Below are 15,916 nucleotides of genomic sequence, written 5' to 3'. Positions count from 1 at the left end.
CTTCCTCTCTTGATTCACAGCTCGACCTGATGCTTTTATGTCAGGTCCAAATCTTTAAAAGAAAAATGGGTACTTCTATCTAAGAATAAATATGCATGTGTAAGTGTGAAACTAATGAAAGCAGGCTGAGGAAACAATGACTCATAAGTAACAATGCTTCTTGGGCCCAGGTAATTTCCTGTACATGTCAAGTAACCACTAATAAATACATCAATAGTGAAGGTTAGACCAAAATCTAGTTTGAAAGTATACATATTTGTCATGGAAATCCTAAAATGGCCCAGTAGTTACACCAAACCATATTGAATTGGTTGTGTTTAACAAATAAGCAAGCATTTAGACCTTTTCAAAAGAATTCTAATTTTATTTTCAATGGCATGACAAGTATTTTTTATTTAGATGCTTTCTCTCTTTTGCCAGGCCAAAAATATGGCTGTTGGAAAAGAATTCCAGAGATTGTGGCTACCATTTGTCAAATATCAGATCTTAGCTATAGAACCAGTTTGGGCCCAGGTATCTGATCATTTGATCTTAACAGCAACAAAGGTGAATTTTCCTCTACTCTTCTCCTGGACGTCAACATTTAATAAAAGCTTTACTCAAAGGTGCTTTGGCTTACATTATCTCTAAATGAATCCCACACTGGCATATTGGTTTATATATATATGTATATATATATTTTTAAAGCTAGGTAGGTGCATTATGAGTCATGAATAGAAGAAAAATAAGTATTTCAGTACCTTTCATTTAGTTAGATTACCATTTCCAAAGGTTTATGGTTTGACATAGCGCCCTTGTAACAAAATCAGAGCCTGCAGAGGTTTGCTGCATTGGTGAAGGTTGCCTTCTGGGCAGAATAAGATCAGGATTAGGGGTCTCCATTACAAAAGATGTTAAAGGCGTGAGAAGCTTAATTTCCTATTTTTTTCTTTTTTAATCTATTTCAGACCACGTAGTTAACAGCTTATTGACATCAACAAACTCATAAGGAGTAAAGTACAAGTATTTTTAAACCTCATTCATTGCCTCATTTCAAAATTTGAGTGGGCATCTTCATTGCAGGTCTCAAGTTTACCTCTGTTCAATCTATGCAAAGAAGTTTACAACGAAAATAAATTTTGCAGTCAGGATAGCAGGTGGAATGCTTAGCCTACTCTGGATAAAAAAAAAAAACTATCTTCAAGCCAATAATTTTAGCCTGCATACAAACAGTTGATATGCTTATTTTTTTTTTAAAAAAATCACTTTTCTGTACACTTGAGCAGGTCCTAGAAGGACTTCTACCTTACAAGTCTTTGATAGCATTTTCTTTGAGTTATATCTTTTCTTATGGAAATATTCAAATGGTCTCCTTTTAAAATATGTGTTTTTTTTTAGCCAAACATCAACTATAACATCTTTTCTTTAATCGTATCTTACTATAATGTTGAATGAATTTTGTTTCTTAATTGAATAACTGGTGCTCAAGAAGGACTTCAAAAAAGACATCCCATAGTTTCTTTCCATCTGTCTTAATTAGCTTAATATATGAAACTTAGACCTTACTAGTGTTTTTCAACACCTATGGATTATTCAAATGGTGGAATAAGAAGTAATGTATCAATGAGCAGTATTTTTTTTTATTAGCAGTCAGGAAACTTACTCTTTTGGATCAAATAATCAGCCAAACTATGAATTGCATGTCATTTGGATCAACAGTTTGAATTACTAGATTTTTAACTTTTCAAATTGTTTGCTGCCAAATAACCATAAACAGGATCCCATCTTTAAGTTACATGGGCTGTATTTGTTGTGTTGTAGTTTTCTTCTCTGAGTAATCCTTGAATGAATAAATGTGGGGTGAGTTAGCGGGAATTAACAGCAGGTTTTAGCCATCATGTTTTATGATAGCTGCGATCCGCTTAGCTTAACATTTCCTATTCCTACAGCATACATGTACTAATGAAGATGTCGGTGGGAATAATAAGCACATGAAAGTTGTCATACCTCCCCCAAGCGTGCAGACTGTTTAGGATATCTTGGCCTTCAAGGTAGACTTCTGAGGAGTAAGGCTGATTCAGTTGAGGAGAAGCTCATCAAAAGGAGGCAATTTCAAAATCTTCTCCAAAGCACAGCATCAGTCATTTTTACTTGAGATCCGATATTTAAGGCTATTTGAAATCCATGTTGGAGGCTTTATTTTGATCCAGTGATAGAGGCACCTGCATCCTGTCTGGGAAAAGTAATCTACTTACCACCAAGCAAAAGGGAATCTTGGGCAGTATTACAGAGTGCCAGGAAACCTCCAAGCTACGTTTTAACTACATGACAGAGGCCCCTGCATTCAGCAGAAGTTTTTGTTCATCTCTGGATCTCCAGCTTAATGCCTGACACATAGTAGGGTTCGAGAGATGGTAGATGGTCATGAAACCTATGTTCTCTGATACTTAACCAAATAGAAATGTACATTTCTGGTATTCAACAATTCAGCTCTTTCATTTAGTAAATTAACTATTCCAGTATACTATGTTAAGATTGAGTAGAGATCCTGGGTCAGTTATTTACTTCCTATATGAGGAAGATTTAAATCTCTCAAAGAACTGTCACACAAGCAGTGATTCTCTTGTGTTAATCACTGCCCTTTGTTTTACTTAGGCCAAAACCAAGATGAGGAAGATTATAATGAAACTTCTCCCTGTTTAGGAATTAAACCTTAGTTAACTGGAATTTTTACTGACCTCCTATATTCCCATCAAAATCCAAATTAAATTTTTTTTCAATGTATTCTGAAATTAAGCTAGTCTGGCCCTGCGGTTGGAGGTAGGAAATATGTGGTGAAATGCCATCGTTTTCTCTCCAAGGTTGGGTTAATACATACTGCTTCGAAGGTAACATTAGCTAATCTAATCAGAGACACGAACAATATTGTAATATTGGTACCCAAATTGGGCAGCCTGATTGTTTGATTTAGTAAATTTCTCTCTCTGCCTTTGTATGCAGTGACCTAAAAGGAAATATTATTCCCAAGAGTGCCTTTGGGATTGTTTGTTTAAATTAAGTTTCATTTGGATTTAATCTTAACCAAATCTTTAGAGAGCCAAACAGGCTCTCTGTAATGAAGTGCTGTGTGTTCGAACCAATGAAAGACGCTGCCAAACTGTAAGGATTCCTCTTTAAATGAGTGGGCTTCATAATGTTACACTTGGGTGGCACAAGCAGAGTGCTAGATGATTAGTTTATGGTCTAGATCATTGTATTTTTATTACACTCATAAAATCCGTGTTTCTCCTCATTTTCGTAATGGCTTCAGTGAGCTTCTATACCTTCTGAAGGCACATTAAATTGTTACGTGATGAAAGTACCGATTTAGGGGAGCTGGTTTTAAAGCCTGGAAAGCTTAAAGTAAGACACATGTTGTGGGTTCTCATCTTATTGTTAGATATGCACTAAGGAAATGGAAAGCATATGAGTTTGCACATAATTCATATTTATTTGTGGGTTTTTTCACAAATACCTCAGTAGGTTCAGTAAATTTCAATAGAAATGATAGACAATGAGGTGCCTTAAGGGTATGAACGATTTCTATCACATGGGAATATAAATCAATATTAAAAGAGGAAAATATTGTGTATAGTCTAATTTTTGAAATAGAAAGGGAGAATTTCATAACAGGAACTATGAAAAGAAAATATTTTATGTTAGTGCTATGTGGATTTGTAAATTACAGGATCTTAATTGGATTGTTATATCTGTATTTAAAAGAAATAGAAGCTCTCCTGAATATTAAATTCACATCTAAATGCAATTGCTTATAAATATTTCTGTGAATTTAATGTAACCCATTGCCAGAAAAGCAGAATAGTCTTCACTCTATAATTTAATATGCTAATAAAAGTGTACAAATAACTCATCAGTGTACCCCCATAGAATTAATGGTTTTTAGTAATTATGCTGTAACTATAAATACATAGGTTTACAGCCACGAAGTTGTGCCTTGTGTTTGAAAAGAGGTTGGGTTGGAGTACTCTTTTGTCTTTTATCATGTCTACATGTTCATTAGCACTTTCATTTGTTTATTTGAGCCTCAGAGTTATTTTTTAATGTGGCTATTCTGAATCATTAAATGAGTATTAGATTTGTTTGCATCTGAATCATATTTTCTATATTTTGGTATCACTAAATGACATTCCAACGGGCAATGTGGCTCTCTACAATGTACTCTTAAAAGAAACCTTCAGAACACGCGTTAGATCGGATAGCAGTTTTACAGAACAAAATATTTCTCTAGTCATGCGGAATAATGACAAGTAGAAAAAAAAATGAGCATGTTGACTGATTTCAGTTTGCTTCACATTGAGAAATGAGCATTTTCTTAATGCTGCAGCCTGCCTGCTGTTGAGGAAGAAACATCAGATGTCACACTGTATGTTTTGTGTTGCATTATGGAAAGTTTCCTTTGCAGATCAAAAGTTGGGAAGCCAAACAGCTGAACAGAAAATGGAGGAGGTTTTAAAAGCATGGAATTAATTCACTGGATTTTTTTTTCTTAATATTTCATAGAAGCATGCAAAATGTGGGGCCAGTTTATTCAGGGATTTGAAAGCAGCTGCAGAGTAAAAGTGTCTAATGAAAATGAAATAAATTTCCTGTGAATGGAATCAATTTTGATTGTGTCTCTGAGTGCAGTAATTATACATGTCACGCAGTAATTAGGCAGTCACACTGTGGCCACGGTGCCTTTCTTTGTCTGCAGATGGTCTGGGAGAGTGGCTGTGTGGTTATTGTCATGCTGACACCCCTCACGGAGAACGGAGTCAAGCAGTCGTACCACTACTGGCCAGACGAAGGCTCCAACCTTTACCACATCTATGAGGTACTTAAACAAAACACATCTGCCGGTAAAGTTGACAGTAAGTGTGTGGATTGGTATCACACTGGTTACAACATTTGTTAATCCCATTTGACCCAAGCCGGGATCTACCCTCAGCCAGTGCAAGAAGCACAAGGACACTTGGTCCTCTGCAGCCAAGTTTCAAGTAGAATTCTGGGCAGAAGGCAAATAACCGAAAGGAGACAAGCCATCCTTTGAAAGAGGCTGGAATAATAGGCTATGCACTGGGAAGATTAGCACTTGCGGCCCTCAGCATAAGCAAAAACTAAGCAGTTCACGAGTGTCGTTGTAAATAGAGATTCTGACCCTTCAAACAGCCATGTGCTTATGAATTGGACTCTGGGGTAAATTGTATGTTTTTCATTTTTTAATTTTTATAAATATAAATACTGACAAAGGATGAAAAAATATTTACCTCCACAGGGTGGTCCATTGAATTGGGTCCCATATAACAGGCCTCTGAATAGGGTCTATTTTTAAAAGAATCCTGCTATTATTCTAATTGCTTATTGATTTCTTTGGCTGAGCAATGTGGTCTTTCCTCAGTGCCGTTTAGAGTTTTGTGTGTGTAGCATTTGACCTTTTTATTTGAGGATAACCTGCTGACAAGCTTATTTCCTTTGCTGAATTTTCTGCCCACATTAAGAACGAACTAAATAAACTTGGGCATTTCAACAAGTACAAGAATGCATCCTTTGGTTCTGTCTTGCATCAAAATTAGTCAGGATAGTGAAGCCCCACAGTAAGGAGCATGTGACGCTTAAAGATTAATCCTAAATCACATAGTTGTGGCTTTTAGGTCACTGCAAATAGACTTAAACATAGAAAAGTGATTTACTGAAGATCCACGTTACTGGTATTTCCATGAGTCTTTTCTGTTGCTCACTTCTAAATCCAGGTGTAAGCTATCTTGGATAAAATTTAAGTTAAAGCGGAAATGTTTGGCAGGACACATAGCTTTATTAGTGCTTTCGTTCAAACATATAATTTTTCACGGGTGATTTTTCTTGCACGTTTATATGACTTCGAATTATAGAGATGTAAACTAGAATAGTTTGGGGTGATAACATATTTTTTAAATTATTTAACTATTAAGCTCCTGGGTGGCACACTTAAAAAAATTAAAACACGGTTATCATTTGTGTGCATCATGTTCAAATGGAAGAGATGGGAGGAAGCCACTAAGCCAATTGTGAGCCTGGCAGCGATATAAAATTTATCTTTTGGAGTATTCACCCTTCTCTCCTCAAAAGTAGCTTTATGCTCAGTGATGCTTTGGGTTCATGATGCCTATGCCTTTTCTCTCTCCCTTTCCTCCTCTGTATCCATCCAGGTAAATCTGGTCTCTGAGCATATCTGGTGTGAGGATTTCCTAGTAAGAAGCTTTTATCTGAAGAATCTTCAAACCAATGAAACTCGGACCGTGACCCAGTTCCATTTCCTTAGTTGGTATGACCAGGGAGTTCCTTCCTCCACAAGGTCTCTCCTGGATTTCCGCAGGTAAAACAAAGAGCCTAACGGCATATTAATGTGTGTATGGTGTGGGCATCAAATAAAAGGACACACATTTTAATACCAAATTTCCTTGTTTCTAAGATGCCATTAATTGTAAGATGTATCCTCTAGTTTATAATTGCTAGCAGAGTTGAGAAGAGGAGAGAAGAGGTGGGGAGAATTATATTAAATGTACATATTGATTGTGAGATGTTTCCTAGTTTTAGAGGTGTTAAAATGCAAGGGGGTGAATGGGCATCTTAGAATTGTGGAAATATGGTCATTAATTTTCATAAGATTCTTCAACTGTTGAACAGTGCTTAAGTTTATATTTCTTAGTCTATTAATGAAAAAAGCCCAGATTTTTGTTGGGATACTCATCTGGTTTGATATAATGATGAGACTTAACAAACTTAGGCCCAAATTCTAAAATGGATAATCCTGGATAAAAGCCTGGATATATTTAACGCATGACTATATATGTTTCTGTGCAATTTTATAACTGGCCGTTTTTTATTTAAATCCAATCTTTTGTTCATTCGTTACTGTAGTCAGCTAGCCACCCGATAAGTTGTCTTTTTTAAAATATGTATTTATTGAACTGTTGAAAATGAATGCTAAGCTCCATCTTACAGGAATATATTGACATTGTGAAAAAGAGCAAAATTTAAGACAGAAGCTTTGATTGTGCATCAGATTTGATGATAACAGTTGGTTAGTATTGATGATAACAGTTGGTTAGTATTGGCTGTTTATTGATGGTAAATGAATAAACAACTACAAAGAAAATGGAGTATGTAAACAGCATTGATAACTAAGTTCTAAGGTATATAGATAAACTCTCTTACATTTAACTGGTTAGAAATCTATCCACTAAAGAAAACAGATAAATATTCAAAACAAGAATTAGAGAATAGTGAAAAAAATGTATTCATTAATCCAGGATTTTACACTACCATAAAGCAATTTGTATCTAAACAGTTATCCATCCTTGATTCTGCAGTTATTTAATTCAGAGGGAGGTTGAAGAGGCAAGTATCATCATAAAGATGGTGTTTTAGACTTATCTCTGAACTTCTTGAATTTGTATGTTACCGATTCTTAAGGTTATTATGACATTGTTTCTTTTGCCTTTTAGTCTACTTTGAAAAAATGAAACAAAAAATTTTATTTGAATTGTTCTTTGGATCGAAGAGCATGTGAATGAGCTCAAGGAGAGACATGAATCTGTTGTCACGTTTATAATAGACATGCAGTGACTACTGTCCTAGTCCGTCACCTCTCCTAGAGATGCAGGTTATGCATTACGGATCCAGAATGCTGAATGCATAGTAAAACAGTTACGATACACAATTCCTTCTTAATCCATCTTAATCTTCTGGCCATTATGTACATTTTCTCCATACAAATTTATTCCTAAAGACATGCTATTTTAAAAATCTTCCATAGGGTACATTTTTTGAAAAGAAGTTTTCAAAAACAGCCATTAATGGCCAAATAGACGTAGCTGACAAAGATGACAGTTCATCTTAATATCCCTGTCTTTATGTGCATTCAGTGTGTTTGTATATATATGCATATGGGTATATTCATATATCCATATACATATATGGAATTGAACATATACATAACCAACCCTCTGTGTTTATAATTCATCATGAAGAAAAATTGGATTCCCAAAATTCCCTTGCCCCAGAGTCTGTGTAGATAGGGCTTAAGGAGGTTTTTGTTAAACAAAGAGAAAACCAAGCACCCAGACAATTTCTAATGAAAGTCTCATTTGAATCAAAAGCTTTTCTTGCTTGCATTATTTGTTACTACCCACTATTTCAGAGGAGGTTGCCTTTCAGATATTAACTGGACAATTGATACAAATGATCATATTCTCAGATGCATTATGCTTAGACACAAATTGCTATTAGGTGATTTTTTAATGTAAAATAGCCTCCCAAATTTCAGTGATAGAAAAGATGAAGCCGCTTCTGAAGACACTGGTCATTTTAATGCTCCAGGATTTTTCTTCTTACGTCAAACAATAGACCCGGCATTCTAACTCCGGCCTAGTGTGCTAGTCAGGCACTGAGATGTGTAATTAAATATTTCTCGAGCCCAGAGGGAACACATTTACACTTTAAAGAGAAACTGCTAAACTAAGAGATAATTAGCATCACATGTGAGGGCTTTGCTTTAAAAAATTTTATATATATTTATATATATCTATATATCTATATCTATATCTATTATTCTCTCACTTCTCGCTGTGTGCAATGGCATTTACTAACGCTGCTCACTGTAAAAATGGACAAACCCTTACTTTGCCAGCTAATTAGCGGTGGCCAGTGTCATTTTTGTGATGTTGCAGCTAGTAATATGAGCCCAGTTGCATAGTCACAAAAGTGATCATTGGAAACTGTGACTCTGCTGCAGGGACAATGTGGGAAACCCCTTTTCTGAGCCTCTAACGACCTCTGACCTTTGCTTGCTGATGGTTTGCATGACGATTTCTTTTTCACTCAATGACCCATGGGTTGGTTTGTATTACTAATCATTCTTTCTCAGTTAATTCCTCCTGTTGAAATATATATAGTATTATTTTTTCTTACTGTTTGAGACCTTTTGCTTACCGATGATTTGTTCTAATAAAATAAAATGAGACTGTGTATCATTTATCTTCATAAATAATCTTTAGTCTATATCTTAGGTCAACTGGATGAAAACTTCTATTGACTTTGTGATAGTTTTGCTTTTTTTTTACTTGTGATATTTCAAGTTGTGATAATACATGTACATGATATTTTGTAAGTAAAATTCTAAATAATAATACCACATCAAGATTTTACTACATGTCTCTTTGATTGTTTGTGATTGTTTGTAAATAAGTTTAGTATGGGGCAAGGACTGGTGTGGATATTAAAATTACAGAGAAACCTTCCTAAATCCTGCTGAGGCAGCCAGTCACAACATGTTGGAGGAAATAATGTTTTAAATATACTGTAAAACAAACATAGAAATTACAGGAATGGAGAAGCAAGTGACAGCCATATTAGCTAGTAATTAGCTTTTTAGCAACTTTTCTTAGTAAAGGAGGTTATTCTTATTATGGTTTGTCAAAGAAGGAGCTGACCAGCTGTGGATAGGAGACTAATTTTGCTCACTCCTTACAGTTATATATATTTTCTGGAACCAGGAAGTTTTAAAAAAGGGTATTTTGTTAGACTCTCAAGTATGAATTATAACGAGAATGTTGAATATGAAACTGAGATGGTAACTCTGATCACATTAAAAAGATTCAGCTGTTGAGGAATTTGCAGTAAAATTTTCTATTTGAAGGGGAATTGTCTTTAGAAGGAAAGTCACCCTAGATTTCGTTTGACAGTTGAGCTTAACTGTTAACACACATACACACCACCTATATATTTAGTTAGTAGGTTTCACATTCCTCACCTTTGAGTTTGGCATCTGTTTTATCAGAGCTGGAATTTACATTGCCTTTACAACCTGGTAAAGAATGGGTGATTTTAGAAGTAAAAATTAGTGGATCTATTTTCTAATCTGTTTTATTCACAAAGGGCCAAAGAACTTTTAAGGCAATCTGACATGCAAATGCTATTGCTTTTAAGAAGAGTGCATTTTTACTTTCTCTGCTTGCCACTAAATTTAACATCGTGGTGTATACCAAAAGAAAGAAAAGGCACTATCAAATGAAAATATGACTCTTAGGGCACTCGGTAACTTATATCACCCATGTTTCTCAACTCTCTCCATTTTTTAAGCATCTTTATGTAATCTGTAAGGTTTAAAATGGTGCATGTTTTCACAGACTAGATAGCAACCATAGTTCAGAATTTACTGTGAAAATTACTCATCTAGAGGACTTGTTGTTTCTTAACTAGTGGATAACCTTCCTCCTTTGAGTTATTTTACACTGACTAGGTTGGGAGATTCAGGCCTCTCTTTAGAAGTGACTCATTCTTTTCACTTTATAGAGGAATGAAAAGGAAGGAAATTCTGATATTTGGGCTATGTGATATTAAAATATTTACTCAATTCATCAGTGAGTTACTACATGCAACTTCTCCATTTCCCACTGTCACCCATCACCATTTCCTCCTGGCTTTTGGAGTTTTGTAGACAAAGCAACTAGTTGATTGGATTTTTATTTCCAACTGACTGTTTGATGCTGAGTAAGCAAGATTTGCAAAGGAACATGACATTTTCCCATTTCTGGTTCAAGGAAAAAAATTCTTGTATTGTTGTTGTTTCTTATTTAATTTTATTTCTTTTCTTATAGCATAGAAATTCATACAGCAGATTTTAGAACACATACTTCATACATGTTTTCCTTCAAATAAATCACAATTCTGCCTTTAATTTTCTTTATTCTGAAATATTTTACTGATAACTTGGGTATACTTCATAAATATGTTTTAGTAGTTTCACTTATTATAGATTATATGATGAATTTTAAATTAGGCCTCTATTTTGAGTTAGGGGTTGTTTACAAAATCCTTATATATGCTCATGGCTAATTTTGATATGCTTATGGTTAATTTTTATACCTTCTGATCAAAATCTGCACAATGGAATTATCTTTAAACATGCTCAAATTGATAAAACTAGAAAAGACTTCTCTTAACATAATTGAGGTTTCTCAATAATTTAGATATTCTTATTAAAAGCTGACATTAAGAAGGATCTTTAAGATAATGCTTTTAGGCAATGCCATAATACTATATTCTAATATTATGTCTAGACTTTAAGAATTTTAGAATATAAATTGTAAAACTCAAAAATTTCGATGAAGAATTTAGACACCCATATCACAGTAAGTCAGATCAACTGAAGTGAAGAGAGGTAGAGAAAGCAAAGGAAAGGGTGAGACAGAAAAAGAGAGAAAGGAGTGGGGTGGAAGGGTAGACTGATTGGTCTATTGACTTATAAAAGAAAAACAAAACATCGTGAAAATATGAGCTTTGTTTTTAAAGGCTTGTTTAATAAATTACTATTGAAAAGAAAATAGATCTTTGAAAATGTGTGTGTAATTTCTATTTTCATTGTCAAAACAGGCTAAAAGATTAGGGCTATTTGCTTTGGCTAAATAGTTATTTATGGATAACAGAGTCATAGTACAAAACTAATTTTTATATCTCTTTTTATTTCAGGAAAGTAAACAAGTGCTACAGGGGCCGTTCTTGTCCAATAATTGTTCACTGCAGGCAAGTACAACTTTTAACATGGATTAAGTCATTTGCCACCTCAAAAAACAAACTCTGCAATTAAATACGGAAGTCCGGCTTTATAATTGCTCAATAAATATATTTGTCTGGTACTTCAAAACTAAAGCAAAGATATAAACTTAGTTTTCTATGCAATTTGGCTAATTAAAGTTGTGTACTTATATCATCATACATGTATAAAACTGTTCATTATATATTTTCTTTCTAGCAAGCCACTGCCCTGACCACTATAATCTATTTCCAAATATTTTGTGTTCCACCAGCTTAATTTCTCTTAAAACTTCATGATGCCACTCCACAAAAACATTAAGACAGTATTTTTGGTCTATTACATTATCTCAGCCACCAATATAATTACCAGAGATTTGGAATCCTATGCATATGGTGCGAAAATACTGCATGACGTTCACATATTTGGGGCCAATTATGAAGAGGGACAAGGTCTGTAATTACAAGCAGAGTAGCCACATCCTAGTTTATTACGAGAGCCTAGGCCTTTGGATGTAAATTCAAAATCATATCTTTAAGTATGTTAAAACCACACCAGTAAGACTAGATCCCCTCAAAGAAAACTCGTCTAATGGTACTCTCTTCTACGTGACTTGGTCTTCTGCTATTTCTGGTAAAGAACACCTACTCCATTTTTCCTGAATTATCTTATAGAATAATTATTTCTGCCAGGAATAAAAATGAAATCTGTCTCCAAAGATCAAAAAGTCAAAATTAACCAAATGTGTCAGTTCAGTCAAGACGCATGTGTATGTGCTTGTCTGTTGTCTTTGAGAAGAGGATGAGAATAGAGTGTTACAGTATCCTAAAAAAAATGAACTAAATGTATTTTATCCACAAATATACCAAAACAGGCTGCTGTTAATTGGGAGATTTTTGTGATATGTCTTAAAATATTCAAGTGAAATATATGTAATGCCAAAAAGAGAAGTGAGAAAAATATTCACCAACAAGAAAGATACCTGCAGTCATTTTTAATGAACAGTCGAGGATTAAATGGTGAACAAGGTTTGATGCCTACTCTTCTTTAATGATGCAGTGAAGATGTATGCATACTGAAAGGACAATTTGTGAAATATATACCTGTTCCAGCTGCAGCTTTTTCCAACCACTTATTTGAGGAAACCTGTTCAAGTCAAACTCAATGACTCTTTACTATAAAAGATCAGCCTATAGGCTTCCCAATGAATTCTTAGAATTATAGGCCAGCATACAAATGAGACGGAAAGCAAAATGAGTTGCCCTTTAGTCACATACTTTTTGAAGTTTTGAGGGAAAGACATTCATTTTTTTCAGCTAGGAGTATACATTTTTTTAAATTCTTCATTGAAAAGCTGATCATGAATGCGGAAACAAGCCGTATTTATATTAAAGAGGACTCTCAAATTCTGGTAACTCACTGACATCATTATGAGGAAAGAAATGGTTTAACAAATTTTTTTTTTTAATGATACTGGTGTTACTTTTCTCCCCCAAAATGAATCTTTTTTTTAATTGATTTGCTGAATGTTGAGACACAATTCAAAACTTTTTTTACAACTCTGGTCCAGATTATAGCTGGTACACCAGCTAGTCCAGGTATAGTAGAAGAATGAGGAAGAAATGGAATCAGTGCTTTTTTAAGAATATGATTAAGTAACAAATAACATACACATTTCTACTTCTGAGAGAGAGGGACATGTATTAAGAAAGGGGGTCTGTTTGCAATACATCACCCATAGGGCTAGGTGTATTTTATTCTGCCAACAAAGCCTGAACCTCAAGTATTCTTTATTCTGTGCTAGGTAGAATTTCTTGCAGATATTTTAAATACAAATGCCATCAACTCTGAAATAGTCCAACATTTCTTTACCTTTTTTTTCCTGTCAAAATTCACCACATCTTTGGCCAAAGAGGGGAAAGAAAAGGAAGAAAGAGAAACAAATTTACCCATGCATCATAGTTAATCCCTTATGAGCTGCCTGGACGGATTAAAGCTTACTTGTTTTTCTTCTCCTCCTCCCACGTCTTCCTTTTCCATTCCTCCTTCCCCCCTCTCCCGCCCTCGTGATTCTTCTCCATGCCGCTTTCTTCCTATTTCTCTCCTATTCACAGTCTTCCTTTCCTCTCGCTGGCCCCACTTAAACATAGAATGAAACAAATTGTTGCTAGTTTTTGTGTGTGTGTTTGGGTTTAACTGTGTATAGACGGCATTTTTATTTTCTCTCCTTCTGTTGACAGTGATGGCGCTGGAAGAAGCGGCACCTACGTTCTGATTGACATGGTTCTCAATAAGATGGCCAAAGGTGAGACGCAAAAGCCTAGGTTTCTTTGTTGTGGCTGAGATATGTGATGGAGTTGCTATGGTAACGTAGGGTGTAATATTCACAAAAGGCCTTCGAAAGAATTAGAGGATTGTTGTCCCTTTCCTGAATCACATTAAAGTTATTTGCAGCAAGCACATTTTTGAGGTTCGCTCTTTGTTAGCAGGCTCCATCCAGTGTCTATGCTGTTGTTGGTACATATTTGACAAATTGATAAATAGTCATCAGATAAATTATGATACTAATATCAATATTGACAGAATGCGACCTTGGGATTTTTAAGTGTTGGCCCAGCTCGGAATATCCTTAAACTATTGTGCATCAATTGTTACTGTTATTCAAAATTTTATTTGCAGAGTACAATTTAGGTTTCAGTCTAGGTTCGTACAAGTAATCTCTGGTAGTAATTATCCTCAAATATAAATCAGCCTATCTCAAATAAACCTTAGGAACACTTTTTTTTTTAACATCTTTTCATCTGAGTGAATCGCTGTTTGTACTCTTAAGGCTTTTCCTGCCAAAGACAATGCACAGTATCTTAGACTTAAAGCATTATCATAGTAGAAGGAATTTTAGAAAACACCAGTGCTGCAGCAATACGGGGAGAACAGAGCTATGAATTGGTCTTGGTTCTACCACTGTTGGGTTTTATCACTTTAGGCAAAGCTTTTATCCTCTCCGGGCCCCAGCCTCCTCATGTTATAAAGTGCAGGAATTGAGCTAGTTGGGTATTTCGCAAAATGTATACCACAAAACACCAAACCAGTAAAGTAATCTCTTTAAAAAAAGACACCAGAGAAAGAGCTCCATCTTCAAATAAACTTGGGAAAAGATTCAGTCTGCCTCTTGGAGAATCACAATGCACATTAGCATAGTAAAGACTACAAGAAACCATGGGGTAAAAAAAAAAATTAATTAAAAAAAAAAAAACTTGTTTAGCTCTCTTTAACCTAGCATTTCCTAAATGTACTTGAGAAGACAGTGATTTCCTTGTAACACTCACACATTCTCATACACACCTGCACACGGATATACTTAGAGATTTCTACCTTTCCAAAGCATCCCATCCTTCATCCTTTGCCCTGCAATAGGAGCAGACACTGATAGTAGAAATGAGTTTCTATGCATTTCTACACAAATGCCAGCAGTTCTAAAATGGGCATTTCCCTTACTCCATTTTCTTGTAAAAAAAAATGTAACACTTTTTTAGCCAAAGTCTCTAGATGTGGAAAGATAAAATAATAGCCCGCCACTTTACACTCAAAGACTAGAGAGCTTAACTAAATTATCTAAAGCCTTGTAACTAGTTACTATAGAAATAGAAGCAAACCCCAGAGCTTCTGGGCCAGACCTAGTGCTTTTTGTACCGTACTATACCAGTAGATCCAGGCTTCTTTTGCTGGCTGCTGGGGAAAGAATGAAAGAAACTCTTTGAAATTGTTTTTTTGTGCCATCAAATATTATTTTAGTCACCCTAAATTAGTTTAGTGCTGGAGATGTACAAAGAAACAAAATGAAAATGCTCTGATGTTGCTTTTAAGAGTTTTCTTTTTTGTACGAAATAATACAGCCCAAACTTTTGAAATTAAGGGTGCATTTTTCAGTGTCTATTAGCCCTGCTTGTTTCATCCCATTTCGTTTATAAATTTATGTCTATCAAAGCCACAAATACTATGATTCCAATTTCTCTTTTCTATCCCTATCACCCACTTTATTTCCCCATATCTCATGCACGTAAACATTTTTCTTCTGTTAAACCAAAGAACCTCCAGAACAATGTTTTATTCAAATGTTTCAGAACATGCCATTGTTTATAAAACGGTGTGACACAATAAACATTTATTTCAAAAGAAAAGTTGCTCCAGACAAAGAAAAGGAGCAGAAGTAGGTGAAACAGTTGCCCATATTGTCTCAATATATGTTGGGATTATTTTGATCTCTACCAAGATAAAGTGATATAACCTGGACTTTAAGCATATGTAAGTTAGTTTCATAGAAAAGTA

General features: G+C 34.9%; 1 protein-coding gene across 2 annotated transcripts in view; it reads left to right on the top strand.

Moving 5' to 3' along the window:
• PTPRN2 (protein tyrosine phosphatase receptor type N2) overlaps window positions 1-15,916 on the top strand; it is a 1,272,212-nt gene that overhangs the window by 1,232,532 nt on the left and 23,764 nt on the right. For both annotated transcript variants that reach the window (XM_077151559.1, XM_077151568.1), the window contains 4 exons: window positions 4,733-4,852; window positions 6,204-6,370; window positions 11,527-11,580; window positions 13,831-13,895. In XM_077151559.1, coding sequence (XP_077007674.1) covers window positions 4,733-4,852; window positions 6,204-6,370; window positions 11,527-11,580; window positions 13,831-13,895 — 406 coding nt within the window. The remainder of the gene's footprint in view (window positions 1-4,732; window positions 4,853-6,203; window positions 6,371-11,526; window positions 11,581-13,830; window positions 13,896-15,916) is intronic.

The sequence above is a fragment of the Tamandua tetradactyla genome, chromosome 1 (assembly GCF_023851605.1).
Source record: "Tamandua tetradactyla isolate mTamTet1 chromosome 1, mTamTet1.pri, whole genome shotgun sequence".
NCBI lineage: Eukaryota > Metazoa > Chordata > Mammalia > Pilosa > Myrmecophagidae > Tamandua > Tamandua tetradactyla.
The sequence above is the reverse complement of the archived record's forward strand: the minus strand, read 5'-3'. Positions and strand labels throughout refer to the sequence as shown.